Source organism: Ictidomys tridecemlineatus, chromosome 7 (assembly GCF_052094955.1).
Source record: "Ictidomys tridecemlineatus isolate mIctTri1 chromosome 7, mIctTri1.hap1, whole genome shotgun sequence".
Classification (NCBI taxonomy): Eukaryota; Metazoa; Chordata; class Mammalia; order Rodentia; family Sciuridae; genus Ictidomys; species Ictidomys tridecemlineatus.
In genome coordinates, this window is record NC_135483.1 from 183,184,448 (window position 1) to 183,199,192 (window position 14,745).

Genomic DNA, 14,745 nt, shown 5'->3' on the forward strand with positions numbered 1-14,745 from the left:
GCTGAGAAAAAGAGTAGGAGAGGAAGGTATGAATTAGGGGGGGAGGTGAATGTGTAGGCTAATATCAAATGGATATTCATAAAAAATTCAGAATAAAAATAACAGAATGTCTGCATTTCCCGAACATAGAAGCCACTTCCTAGGTAAAACTTGTATACACTGCCTTATTTAATAGTAGCATATCCATGATGTAAAAACCATTACTCCTACTTGACAGGGGGGAAAAGTAAAGTGCTAGATTTTAGTAACTAGCCCATAGTCATGTAGAGAAAGTTGAGGTTAAAATTTAGTTCCTATTACAAAACTCTGGCTCTTTAATCACTATTTTTAATTAACAAAACAAATTCAAGAAAAAAATTGAAGTGTAATGCAATCTCAAAAGAGTTTTTTTTTCTATGAGGCATATGATTTATTTTAAAAAGTAATGTATTAGATATCATAAATATAGCTAACTAAAAAAATCACATAATCAAAAAAATACTTGAAGTAATTTAACAAGATTAACTATTCATTTTGTTCTGAAAACTGTCTAAAAATTAAAACATGTGATTGAGAAAATAGACCTGATGTCATATTTAAATTATGTTCACTAAAATTGGGCATAAAGTATAAAATAAGAATTAGAATGCTCACAGTCTAAGTTATTATGTATTAGTACTGGCCTGGAAATTCTGACCAATGTTTTAAAACAAAAATCAGAAATAAGAGTCCTAATTTGGGGGGGGGGGGATGGGGCGTGGAGGAAAAGCTATATAATTGCTTGCAATAAAAACTATTTGCTTTGTAGAAAACCCTGGAGAATTGACTGGAAACCTATTAGTATTCACAAGACAGCTCAATAAAGAGATTGGATGTAAGATGAACCTACAAAAATCAATAGCTTTCCTGTAGATCACTGATAACCAGCTATAAGATATAATGGAAAATATTGGGAAAACTCAATGGGTTTGCAATGGGTTTGTGTTTTTCCGTCATTACCTACAGTAGAATTGGACAGTTCTTTTTTTTGGGGGGGGGGGTGGCGTGGGTAGGGGAGTTCCTTTTAGTATACCTAGCTTTGAAAGTTGCAACAGTTGTTGTGATTTTTGTAAGGTCAGATACTGCCTTTCTTCAGTAAAATACTTTGTTTCTTTAGGAAAAGGAAAGCAGCCATCACAGAAAGCTATTCACAAGTTTTAGTCCTATTACTGAAGTCAGTGTAGAATTTTTGCCTTATCCACTAAACACTTAAATACTACCAAAATAATTACAGTTACAACATTTTGTGAAAGAGGCTCTCAGAATCCTTCAGGAAGGCTAGGATAAATTAGCTACTAGGGTTTATTTTACTTTTAAGTACAGTAGCCATTTTCGCCCCAAGGAAGATAACTTCCTCTATCAAGGTCTATTTCAAACCTCTAAGAAATATCTTTCTTTTCATTCAGGCAAAGATAATGTTCCCATTGTTCTATCAGTATGAGTTGCTTTTCTTTAAACAGACCTACACTCTTCTATTATTTTACTGTAGCCCTGTGTAAGTACTAAATTCAAACTCCAGGATACAAACAGAGCAGTCGTTCCAAAAGAAAGTGCTTTAAAAGGAATGTTCAAATGCTACTTTCAGTTGTACTTCTTTGCTGGCACCTGATTAAAGAACAGAGTAATGGAATCTCCATTTCTCCCATTAGTTAATTAGCACCTTTGCATCTTAAGGACTGGAGGCATTGTACTGTTAATTACCTTGGAGTCCTCTCTCCAACATCCTTATATCATTTTTTTTCTTATGCATAGGTTTACACAACTTTATGAAGAACAAACCTATAAAATATTCTTCCCTCAGCACAGGCTAAATGTTGCAAAATGGAGTGGCTCTGACAGCTAAAGGTGAGTTCAGTCAACCAATGGCCTGGTATTGATCTCTTATCTCTCCCGACACTTTTCTTCTAATCCTCTCCATAATTACATGAACTGCAAGAGTATTCCTGAAGCTGTCAATTTCTCTTGCATCTATTTTCAAATGGCCAGCGGAGAAGCAGGCTGGGCACTAGATCAAGCTGTCAATGTCCCCCACTCTGCTATCGACAGTCCTCTTGGCACATCTGTCAAGGGCCGCCTAGGGTTCTTCAAAACTCTTCTCCATTGGAAGAGAGCGGGAAGGGTGGAGAAGCCAGCAAAGTATTGATCCATTCTTTTAACATGCTAATTTGCCTGGGGCTGCTTCAGTCACTGCCAAGCTGGACACTTCAAAAGGAAACTGTTTTTCAAAGTGGAGATGTCTTTTTCAAACACTTAAAAACGGAAAACAAATGAATCCAAGTATCAAGTTCACAGTGCAACGGGGGGAAAGAGGTTGGCCAAACAGAAACGGGAGAGTTGATACATAAAAAGGAAATCTAAAATTAATTGATGGTGGCAAGGAATTGGAAAGTTTGAAACATATTCTAAACTTCTAAAGCATGTGTGTATCACAACCAATTAGAATGGAACCTACTGAGTTACATTAACCTTGGGGAGAAAAAATTAAGGCTGATATAATTAATCTGATGTAAAACATTAGCATCGTTGAATGCTTGGCAATTTCCATAAATGAGAAAAATGGCAAATAAAACTCTTAATGTCATTGCACCTCTAACTGGAAACACATCATGAAAACTAGACCAAAGGGCGGGGGGTGGGGGGACACGGCAGTGAGGGTTTGGTATATTATTGAAGTTTTTTTATTGACTGCTTTCATTATCCGTTTATTATTTTATCAGTGAAATGTGGCACAGATAAGAATACAGGGCATAAATTAAGTGTCTCAAGGTTGCAAAGTATTACCATATTAAGTTTGTAAACATTAAATCATCAAAAGCCTAGATTTGTTCACAGTTTTCAGGTCATGTATTTCTGGGGATATATTGTTAGTTGTGAACGGTTATTAAAGGAGGAAGTTAAATAAAAGAGATGGGAGAATCTGCTGTGGAAAGCAGTAGTGGGAAACTTGGAAGCCTTAAATCCGGGACACTCTTAAGGACAAAGGCCCAAGAGAAAAGCATTCCTTACTGGCTGGGTCTTAACTGATCCTGAGGTTGGCCCATATTTACCTGCCATGGTATTATGGGAGGAAATCAGTATTCTGTTAACCTTTGACCCCTGGGAGCTAAGGCAGACAAAGGCCCAGGCTGGCGGCCCAGGAGAACACAGCCAAATGTCAAACAGCGGGGAAGCCACTGTGACAGAAACATTTGGCTTGGGTGCAGCCAGTGTCATTGGGGCAAACTGCTATTCACACAAACAAGCCATGAAGAGATAACGCCATAAAATATGAACAAAACAGGACCTTTCCTGCCTTCCTTCTAAATTGTTAGTTTTATGGGACTTCATGCTGAACAGTATGAAAAAAAAATCCAATTTGCTTTGAAGCGCATTAGTCTGTCTAACATCCTAATTATTGTTTACATTGCCATTTGCCTTCTATTAAGAATTGAATAATTACCCAGCACTTCATAGTTTAAAAATACAAGCAAACAGGATTATCTGGGTAATTAAGAAACTGTACCACAGCTTTGTACTGGTGTGGAAGATATCTGTACACGTAAGGGCAATGATAATTATCAATCAACTGACTTCAAATGGTATTTTAAGGATTTGGGGCAATTTGAGATCTGCAACTTATTAAGAAGAGGTTAGTAAGATCACCTTTGAGAAGTGTGGGTCTGCTTAAATCCATCCTTAGAAACAAGAGCCAGATCAGCCGTTGAATTTTCTCATCCACTAATGACACCAGAGAACACACCAAGTACAGAGCATTCTGCTGCTCTTTAATCCTAATAATCCATCCCAAATGGACTTTGAACAGCATCATCAAACTTTGTCAGGCCATGTGGAGCTAAACCAAAGCTCTTCCGAGTTTAGAAGTTGTTTTAACTGACCTTGCCTCCACTTAACAACACCAGAAAAGTCTGGCTATGCCCGCTTTCTGCCCTGAGAAATTAGTTTGAACTGGAGACTAACTGAACTTCAAAAACCTTTCATGCGAAATCCTCTTCTTCTAGTTGATAGAATGCATCTGATCATGGTCCTTCTGAAGACAGTGCTGCTTTCCAGAGGAGAGTGGAGTTGGTTGGGTAAAATAGGCAAAATGGACAAGTTCCCATTTCAGAAGGAATAAAGTCAAGGGTGAATACATTTGGAAACTCTGGGGGAAAAGGGGAGGGGACAGGAATTTAAAAAGACAACGTTCAGCCAAAAGCGAACACACACACCTAATAAAGTGAATATGATGTTTGAAGAATTTTATCTGGGGATACCTAAGTGAAAACGAGATTTTAATTATGATTCTAGATAGGAAGGCTGATGTTTTCATTCATAGATGCAAAAACACAGATGAAAGACCAAGTGATGGTTTGTATGTACGTTATACAATTTCAATATCTTATTTATTGAAGGAGCAAGTAGATCTCAACTCATCAGTGACCTAAGAACTTTCTTTTCTGAACTTGCTGGGACCTGACAATTCTTTTACAAATAATTTTATCTTTTCCTTCACAAAATTTTTAATCCCTTTGTTGGGACACTCCTAAACATTCCTAGAATAATCTACATAGTGCCCTCCCCTCCCCACCTCAGAAAGAACAAGATTTCGACTGAAGCTGTCACTAAACAGACAAGCCCAGAGATTCACCAAGGCTGGGCTCCTTTTCTGAAGGTCAAAATTAAATGAGCAGCGGGGGCTTGGGTTATTTTGCATGGGGCAAGGAGAGGCCTGAAGAGTGACAACCAGTTGCTCTGGGGGTGGGGTGTGCGTGCACAAAAAGGGCCCTGTGCAAATAGTCGACCCTGGCCTTCAACCCCCAATCTCTGAAAGCATTCAAATCAAAACCGAATTAATTTGCATGGTGTCTAAATCACTGGGTTCTGCATAAACAGAAGGCGATTTTGGCTGGAGCTTCCAAAGGAAGCCCTCATTGCCTTTGTGCAACAGGGAAATGGGTGTACTGTTTTGCATGAGGGCCATACAGAATATGCAAATGAAGAATCTGCTGCCTGGAGAGGCAAGGCCAGGCAGACAGCTGAGGACCCGCATTCACCCAGAGAAAACTCCCAGTCTCCAAAGGGAGTTGTAAGCTGGCCCAACATGTTGGTTTCCCAGGAAGGCGAAATGGACCCTGAATATTCATAGAATGTCCATTTAGTCATGGGACTATTAATTATCCTCTAGATCATGGGACCAAGTGACCTCACCTGCTCTGCTCCTCAGAACAGCTAGAAGGTACCAGCTGTAAGGGGATACAGTGAAGGAGGTTTTATGCTCTAAGTGAAAAAGATACAGTCTCTCTGGTCCAGGGGACAGCTGAGGCCTTCCCACAAGCACAATAAAACTGCCTAGAGCACTGAGCCGTGTTATTGGTCACAGATAGGCAGTTTTTAAAAAGCTAAGAGCTAAAAATTGCTGCCTAATTTTATAGAAATATTAAAAGGGCTGAATAAATAAAATGCCATTCTTCAAAACTGCCGAAGTCTCCTGGATTATGAAAAAGTTTTTAGAGCTTCCTTATTCCAGTACAAATATTAAAGTGTCTCCTTGACCTGCAGAAAGACTGAGTGTGTTGTGTGTTGTCTGCCCAGGAAACCGGAAGGCTCCTGGACTCCTGCAGTGGTCTCAAACTCTTGGGTCTAGGAATCCCATTTCCATACTTCAAAATTATTCAAGATTGAGCTGGGTGCAGTGGTGCACACTAGCAATCCCAACAAATCAGGAGTCCAAGGCAGAAGGATCACAAGTTTCAGGCCAGTCTCATCAATTCAGTGAGACCAGGTTTTAAAGTAAAAAATTTAAAAAGGCTTGGGGATGTAGCTCAGTGATACTATGTGTTTGGATTCAATCCATTGTACAAAAAAAAAAAAAAAAAAAGGTCATTAGAGAAGCCACAGTGGTTCAATCTGTGTTATAGCTATCCATTTTTACCTTTAGAATTCCAAACAAAGCTGGGTGCAATGGCGCTCCCCCATAATCCCAGTGGCTCAGGAAGCTGAGGCAGGAGGATTCAAAGTTCAAAGCCAGCATCAGCAACTTAGTATGGCCCTAAGCAACTGAGTGAAAATCTGTCTCAAAATAAAAATAGAAAGGGCTGAGGATGTGAGGATATGGCTCAGTGGTTGAGTGCCCCTGGGTTTATACCTGCTCCTCCAAAGAAAACAAAAAACAAAAAACTTTCAAACAAATTTTTAAAAAATTTTTCATTCATTGAAAAATAATATGAGTCCATTCATGATAACACAAATAACATATTTTAATAAAAAATACAACTATTCCAAGCTGAAAGAAAATTAATGAGAAGAGTAGCATTGTCTTAATTATTTTTCTTTTCTTTCTCCCCCGTCCCCTGCAACATATCCCTTTAACATCTGGCTAAGTAGAGGACAAGCAGATTCTTAGATTTGTGTCTGTATTATAAGTGAAGTATCACATGTCAGGTAGCCCCTGGAAAACTCCACGGAATACTCATTGGAGAATGAGAGAGAAGAGTCAAAGAGCATCTTGTTATTAATATGAAAGTTTTGACCTTAGAAGCTACATGAAAGGGGTTTTCACAGAGGAACCCAGATAGGCCTGGTACTGTGACTTGGGGAGTGGGAAGTTTGATAAATGCAGACAAGACCAGTCATTTTCAAACCACCCATTCCATTACTCTTCCCTGTATAAATGGCCATACCATAGTCCCTAGAATCAACAAAAAGCCTCTATTCTGAAATCTAACCCAAAGGCTTTCATTGTAGAAGAGAAACTCATCAAATAGCTCATAGCATTACCGTATTTTTAATTAACAATCAAAAAATCAGAGTAGCAATTTCCACCTAGTGTGTGGGTTAGTGACTCTATCACTGAGCTAACTTCTTTAGGCATGTGCCTATGTATGTGTCAGTCATAATAGCATATGATTCAGTATCACTAATTTGCAAATGTGGACCTGAGGTTAAGGAAGTTAATTTAGTGTCTACAGTCACACATTGGGTTCAACTAGAAACTCAACCCATATCTCAAACTCTAAAAGAAGTTCTTAACCATTTATACTATGTGTTCACTTGATGTGCTTCAGAGGAATGTTCAGGCAAAGAGATGATTCACAAACACGATGAAAATAGTTAAGACCCAATTGACGGAGGAATCATGAAATAGGACCTTGTTAATATATCAGTCACATTCAAAGATTTGGGTATATCATGTTGACCTTATAAAGCATAACTCCACCAAATAAATTTTTAACATGAAATAGGTCAGAATTCCTTATGCATGTATTGATTTATTCATTCATTCATTCAATAAACATTTAGAAAGACTCCATATGTTACATAATTGTTACCAGTTTTGATAGACCTAACTGCGCTTATTCACTCATATTTTCATGAGGAAATTTTACTAAATTCATTTGCTCAAAGATGAAATCAGAAAACTTAAAAAGCAAGATTATCATTTAATGTTTTTTTTTAAATGTTCAAATTAAACTGTATTAAAATATTACCAGGATTGGGGGTGTAGTTCAATGGTTGTCTAGCATGCATGAGACCCTGGGGTTAAGCCTCAGCATCACACACACCCCAAAAACCCCACTTTCCCCAAAAAACAAAACTGAAAAACAAACAGAACACACTAAGAAAAACTACATAATCTACCAATTAGGGAAAGGTCAAATAAAATAAGGTACATCCTTAACAGACTACTGATCATCATCAATTAAGGATGAAAAAAAAGCTATATTCTCTAATATGGAATGATTTTCATGATAATTAGTCAAGCATCATAAAAACAAGACAACAATTAAAATAATGACCCTGTTATTTTTTAAAGTATATGTACAACAGTGTACTTGAGTTATCTGCCAAATAGTGAAGAATGGTAACTCACAAAGTTGGAATGAGAGTTTGTGTAGGAGATGGAAGCTTCCCTTTTTACTTTATAGAACTCTGCACTGAAAAAATCTTCTGACATGCATACAATACTTCTGTAATATCAAATTCATCAATTAAATGCCCCCCCCCAAAAAAATAAGTGGTCAGACTTATATCAGGGCCACCTCTGCTCTGCTGTGGCAACTGAAAAACCATTTAAACAGTATTTTTCCTAAACGCTCAAGTGTTAAATGAATGATTATGTCTCAATTCAGTTCTGAAAGGCACAAGGAAGCTCAGTTAGACTAAAATAAGTCATCAAATCTTAAATGCCATATTGCAAAAATCCCTGAGATGATTCTTACGTGATGCTTTAGAGAACCTCAAATAGAGACCATCTCATGATTCTCACTCACAAAAGAAATCTGGTCACACAAAGAAGGAAAAAATAAAAAAGGATAATAGAAGAAGGACAATAATTAAGCCCTGCTCTTCTCATAGATAAAGAATGACGTTTTCCAGTGATCACAGTCATGCTTCAAAGCCAGAGATAAAAGCAGCCCTGTGATTTGAGCAATTGATTCTTAAAGACGGGATTCAAAGGTAAAAGAAAAATTTCAAAAGTAGAAGGGATATGAAACAGCGTCTCTCTGAATTATGTTTTAAATGCCTCCTTTCTGTTGTTTCTTTCTCCCTGTGGTTCTTCTATAGTATGTTAGAAAAACAAAGTAATTATTATTATTATTATTATTATTTTTGGACACAGCTACAACTCTCTCTCTTTTCAGAGCATATATTTAGACTATTTTTATTTTAAAGTAATCAAATCATTTCAATCTTGTTCATTCTTCAAAGCACTTTTAATAAAGACACCTTTTGCTGATATGAACACATTGTACATGTAATAGATGATACAGGTTCAAAGTAATGCCTCAATTATAGTAAAATTATATAGGCATTTTACGTTGCTGGGGATTAAACCCAGGGTCTTGCACATGCTAGGCAAACATTCTACCATTGAGCTACACCCCTGGCCCAGTAAAATTGTATATTTTAGCAAGTTTCGATTCTTGTGTAACTTAATTTTGTCACAAGTATGATTCTTTGGCCTTAAGAGTGACTGTATAAGCATGCCTTCTTTTTACTAGCATTATTTTTGTGTACACCCACCCACTGAAAACATTGCTTATTGATATTTCCAAAGAGTAAATAGGGGCCTCTCATTTAATTTTTTGGCATTTTAATTAAGCAAGAGATAAGTTACGGAAGAATCTTTTCCTCTTTTCCTTCTGCTTACTGTCTCCAAGGTATTGAAAGTGGCCCCCTAAACATCTGGCACATTTCCTAACTGGGGGCAAATGAGAGGAAGACACTGGAGTTGGATTTGGTTTCTTGGCTTTGACAGTGGGATGGGCCCTGGTAACTGGACCAGCACAGTTGAGGTGCACCCAATCACTATGCAAGTGCTAAGTGCAGTCACACAATCTCCTTGAGAGGACAGACAAGTGGCTAAAACTCTTTGTTGCCCTCTAAAACCAAACCAAATCATTTCAGAAAGTGCTCTTCAAGAGCACAATGAACTTGCAGCTGCTGCGGGGGCAGGCCCTGCATCTCCCTGCCGCTCTTGACACCCCTTCATTCTTCTTCACATTAGCATGTACTGCTGGGCATAGGAACTGCAAGAGGAAGTGTAGTTCTGTCCCTAGGGTCCCTTGATGACTCCAGTGGATGACCAGGGTTAGATTCCAACAAAGGCACACCCCAGGCCCCCCACCCGCCCTGGCCATTTTTACCCAAGGATCCTTTGTCAAACATTTTAGATCTTAATCAATCTTCACTCTGACCTCCCAGACCCCAAGGAAGATGGATGAGGAAGTAGGTGACCTTTCACCTGTTCTTCTATTTGTCCTGCCACAGTTGGACCCATTGAGAAGACAATGGGGAGGAACCTGCTGCCAGAGTTCTAAAGACCTGGCCGGGTCTCCTTTATATCCCTCCTTAAGCTGCCTTTACACCCCCTTTCTTGTCCCTCCCCCAAATCACTTGTCACTCTTTCAAAGGAAAGTTCTTTTTCTTACAGAGGAGAGAGAGGGAGGGGTAGCCACAGAGAGAGGGAGAAATACTCTCTAAATATCACTTTCAATATGAAATGCGAAAGTGGTCATTTTGCTTTGTTAGGTAAAGGGTCGAGGGATTCTTCCTACCTTTAGCCTTGACTTTGGAGAGTGACTGAGGGATTTTCCTTTTATTATTTCAACTCGACACCCTTAAAGTCAACATCTATGACCTTGAGAAGGGCAGGTGATAAAAGAAATGTTTGTGTTCACACTTATTTAGTGTTTTATGTACTACAAGATGACTTTATCAAACTTCAATCACCGACTCCTCATAGCTAGTTTGCGAGTTAGAGAGAGATCTTCCCATCTCATTTTGAAGAAACTGAGGTTCAGGGGGCTTAAGAAATGTGCCCAAGGTCATCCAGCTAACTAACCCAACTCAGATGCATTTCCGTGGCCCCACATTCTTTCTGCTAAGCTCAGATGCTCCTCCTACACCAGTAACCATGTCAAGTGCCAACCATTTTTATTACTCCTGGGATTTTTACAGTGTTGGGTCATCTTTTAAAAGTCTCACTAAGCTTTGGAATTTAAAAAAGCCTTGTCTTTCCAAGTTTTTCCTTCTTCCCAAAATTCATCACAGACTTTCACTTGGTAGAAATAAAAACAAATGAGAAAATGAACTGCAAGATTTTGTGTAAGATGTGTCTTTTTGAAAGAGCTAATAATTTTATGAGAAAAAAACCTGAAAATCTCAGTAGCATGTATGAAATCTCTGAAGGTTCTTAAAATTGGCTTAACCAAACTTCCCCTTGCGTTAGATATCTGGGCTTGTTAGAAACAGCTCACTCATAAACGGACTGGGTCTGAACCATGGAGCCCCTCCCCTTCCATGAATCACATGATTAACTGGATTCCCAAGATGATTTCCATAAAGCAAACCACTAAAATGTTCAATTGCCTTTACATCCACTTCGCCCTCCATCTTTTTCTCTTTTCCTTCTAATTTGGGTTGTAAAAATGTCAAGGAGTTGCACAATGTGGCAATGTATGAGTTACTGGGCTCTATGACAATTGAAAATCAATGGCATTAGTTACAGGGAGATGAGCTAATGCTAGAAGGGTGAGCTTTTTAACAGGAAATGGAAGACAATGTTGGTTTTTTAAATATATATATATATATTTTTTATAAGAAAATTTGACATGGAAAGATGGACAAGTCCCACTCTTAAAAAATTGGGAAGGTAGAATATTTTACTCTAAAATATGATGGCGGTGTCATTGACCCATTCCTACTAGACCACTGGAATTTCGTTGCCAATAACAATATGCTCACATATTTTCTAATATTGATGCCAGAATATTCTTCAGAGTTTCAACTCTGTACAGCTCATCACTTTTGCCAGGTCAAAAGCAAATAAAATGCAAGAAGTCAATATTTATAAAAAACTCAAAATTCCAACTTTCAAATTTTCAAGTTTCCTTTTACACTGAAGTTAGAAGATAGCCAGGCTTTAGTCTGTTTTATTTACAATGAAATTAAAGGACAGTCACTGTTAGCTACTTCTACAAGTAACCATTAATGGCACTTTGGGAAAGTATAAACCATGAAAGGAGAAATGTCTACATTTATAATGAAGATGAATTATCAAAAATGCAATTTTCTTTAGGTTGTGAAGGCTGGCACCCAGTCAATCAAGTGAAATGCCCCATTGTTAATCCCACCCTGTCATTAAGATGGTTGAAATGCCAGACAAATTGTTTGGCAGTCAGTTATTTCAGGCTCTTTAATCACCAAATCAGATGAACCATGTGGCAATCCAGTCTACAGCTCCACAATCACCAGAAGAAAAGATTAGTCAGATCTTTTCTATAGGTGAGACTAAATCACAGTTCAACTGTTTAGTAGTAATCATCACCACCTAGGCCAGGGTAGTATCAGACTAGTGATAACCACTGAAAATAAACACCAAGCAAGACAAAAGTTTAAGATAATTAATTTTTTTGACTTAATCCACACAGAATATAAACAATCAACAGATTAAGTGGATTACTTTCATTCCTTACTTGGATATAAAGCTGCCACCAAGTGAAAGACTTTACAAAATCCCCAGTATTCTGACAGAGGGAAAGAGGCAAGATTGAATCATGAATACTGAACTTGAGGTGAGAAAAATCACCTTAGTAATATGTGAACAGCAATCAACATGATGAAAACTACATTATTTTTCCAAAAACGTAATTACCAAAGTGAATCACAGTTTACTCTTGCCTCTGACCACAGATCAAATAAGATCCTTAACTCTATTATAATCTCCTAAGAGAAATGAAGAGGTCTTTGGTCAAGATTTAATTTCACTTAGAGTCTCTATCTAATGGGTGTTCAGTAGAACAGAGTGAACTGGAAACACCACAGCCACTACACTTCATTGGGCCACTTCTCCACTCGTCCACAAGGCAGAAGGAGTAAAAAGACATGGACTTTCTTCACACAGGGTGATTTTACAGAATGTCAGGGAACTGAAACAACACAATCCTAATTCCACACTTGACTCATTCATGCACATATATTTAAGATGGAAGATATTTACCAACTTTGTCATTTGACCAACTCTATAGATGGGAAAGCCATGTCTCAAAAATGTGTCCACCTCTTTGAGTGAGGATCAATCAAGCCCCCTTCTTCGGCTTGTTCATTTACATTTCAGAGGGTGTACCCAGCCAGTTCAGATCTAAGTGCCTGTTAGCAAATGTGCTTGGCCTTGGGCTGATGACAGCAGCATCATTTATTTTGTCAGTATTAGAGATGTCTTAGCCTTGCCACCTGGAGCTACAGCACTTACTCATTAGACCCCTCTGTCCCACCACATCCCACAGGGGCTGCTAATTACTGGCTTTACTCCATTTAGTCTCATCTCAGATTTAATTACGTGCTCTAAGCCCTAATGAAAAGTACAATATGGCTCTTCTTACCTTGGCATTCTCCATTTTGCTCTTCGTGCCCAGCATTACACAGGCAGTTGCCAATGGGTACCAGCCATTCACCATCTGCCCCACAGTACATTTTTGGCACATCCTTCTCTTCTGAGTTGTTGACACAGGAGCCCCGCACTTCCACCAGGGAAGAGGTATCAGCCCCTGTGATGGTGTCTGGAAACTGCGCCAGGTTGCGAACCGTGAGTGGACACTTCTTATAGAACACTCGGACGGACACCAGAGCAATGCAGGCCCCCACGTCCTGAAAAGCCAGGTAAAACCCCTTTTTGCTCAGTGGTCCTACATCCCGGATCTCGGTGTTCAGCTTCATGATTCTGTCACCTATGTCAACTTGGGTGAAGCTCTCATCCGCAGCAATGGTGTCAATCTTGGCAAATTGGCTCTCCCTGATGAAACGCTCCTTATCGTTGTCTGACTCATAGTAGTACAGATTAAAGGTCTCCTTGCAAGTCCCCATGACGCCCGGGAGACTGTTGCAGTCCCTCAAGGTGAACTTGATCTCGATGTACACCCTCTGAGCCCCTTCCCGCGTGATCCAGTCAGTTCGCAGCCAGTTATTCTGGCTGGGCTCCATCACGTTGCACACCTGGTAGGTCCGGATGGGTGTATTCTTTTCATCCATGATACTCACTTCCTCCCACTGCAAAGACCCAGAGGGAATGCATGAGTTACAAAGTCTCCTCAAACAGGGATTTGCTAATTCTGTTTTATTCCCATAGGACATGGATCATTTTTGTTTCAATAATTTAGAAAATTACTGAGCTCCAGTCCTCATAAATAAAGCATCTCTTGGGAGATCAATCCTTTTTTTTTTTTAATTATTGTTTTGCATTTTTGCCTAAAATCCAGAAGCAATGGTGGATTTACTACTTGTGGGTTCTCAGCAGCTCCTTGTGGTGGTCTAACAAACTCAAATTCCTCTATTACAATAACTACAATTTCAAGTGGTAACAGTTCAAATTTGCTCATAAACTTAAAAAAAAAAAGAAAGAAAGAAAAACAAACAAACAAAAAAGAAAACAACAACCCAAACTAGTAAATGTATTATCCCAACCACAGAAACAGAGACAGGCAAATTAAGGGCAGGAAGAGTAAAGCTTGCCAAAGGGAGACAATTATCAGTTAATTAGTGTTGCTCCTGTCAGAACTTTGCTCTCTAATACCTAAAAAAAAATGTCAATTGATTTTTTTTTTTTTTTTTTTTGGACACCATCACTACTATTTAAAGGGGAAAATAAATTCCCATCATTTTGGTTTCGGTGATCCTGGCAAGACAGTACATATGGTTGCATTTCTCAAAAATTCAGTGTTCCACTAACAAAAAACTTTTCAAGAACATGCTTTCAGTTCAAAAGTTTGCACATGTTCTTATTTTGAATGAGACCCATAAGGAAACTAGAGTGAAGACGTGTTTTGCTTCTAAATCTTCAGCGGATATTGAAAATAAAACTGTAAGTGGCATTCATGATGAGAAGCCCAAGGAACTTTGTAAAGGAGGACTCCAGTGTTTCCTATGCCTTCTGCTTCCTCACACAAGGATTCTTCAATGGTGGACAATCTGAGTTCCGATGAACTAAAGTGGCAATTTCCCTCTCACCACAGCTTTAAAAAGTAATTCTAAAAGCAAGACGACAATTTGGGCTCCTATACTCTGACTTCTACTAAGTTGGTAGGGAGTCTCCAGTTCCTCATTAACATCCACAGCAATGCATTAATATAGATCTGGCATAAATCAGCTTAAGTACCTAACACATGAATGTAATTAGAAGAAAAAAAGATAGTTTAAAAATTTGTATTCTGCAATAGTTCCACTAAAGCTCCATTCAATCCAGTGAAGTGC

The 14,745-nt window shown here is 38.6% G+C and overlaps 1 protein-coding gene across 2 annotated transcripts in view; it reads right to left on the bottom strand.

Annotated features, from left to right (window-relative positions):
• Window positions 1-14,745, bottom strand: part of Epha4 (EPH receptor A4) — a 135,931-nt gene that overhangs the window by 114,803 nt on the left and 6,383 nt on the right. For both annotated transcript variants that reach the window (XM_005330528.5, XM_021729995.3), the window contains exon 3: window positions 12,882-13,545. In XM_005330528.5, coding sequence (XP_005330585.2) covers window positions 12,882-13,545 — 664 coding nt within the window. The remainder of the gene's footprint in view (window positions 1-12,881; window positions 13,546-14,745) is intronic.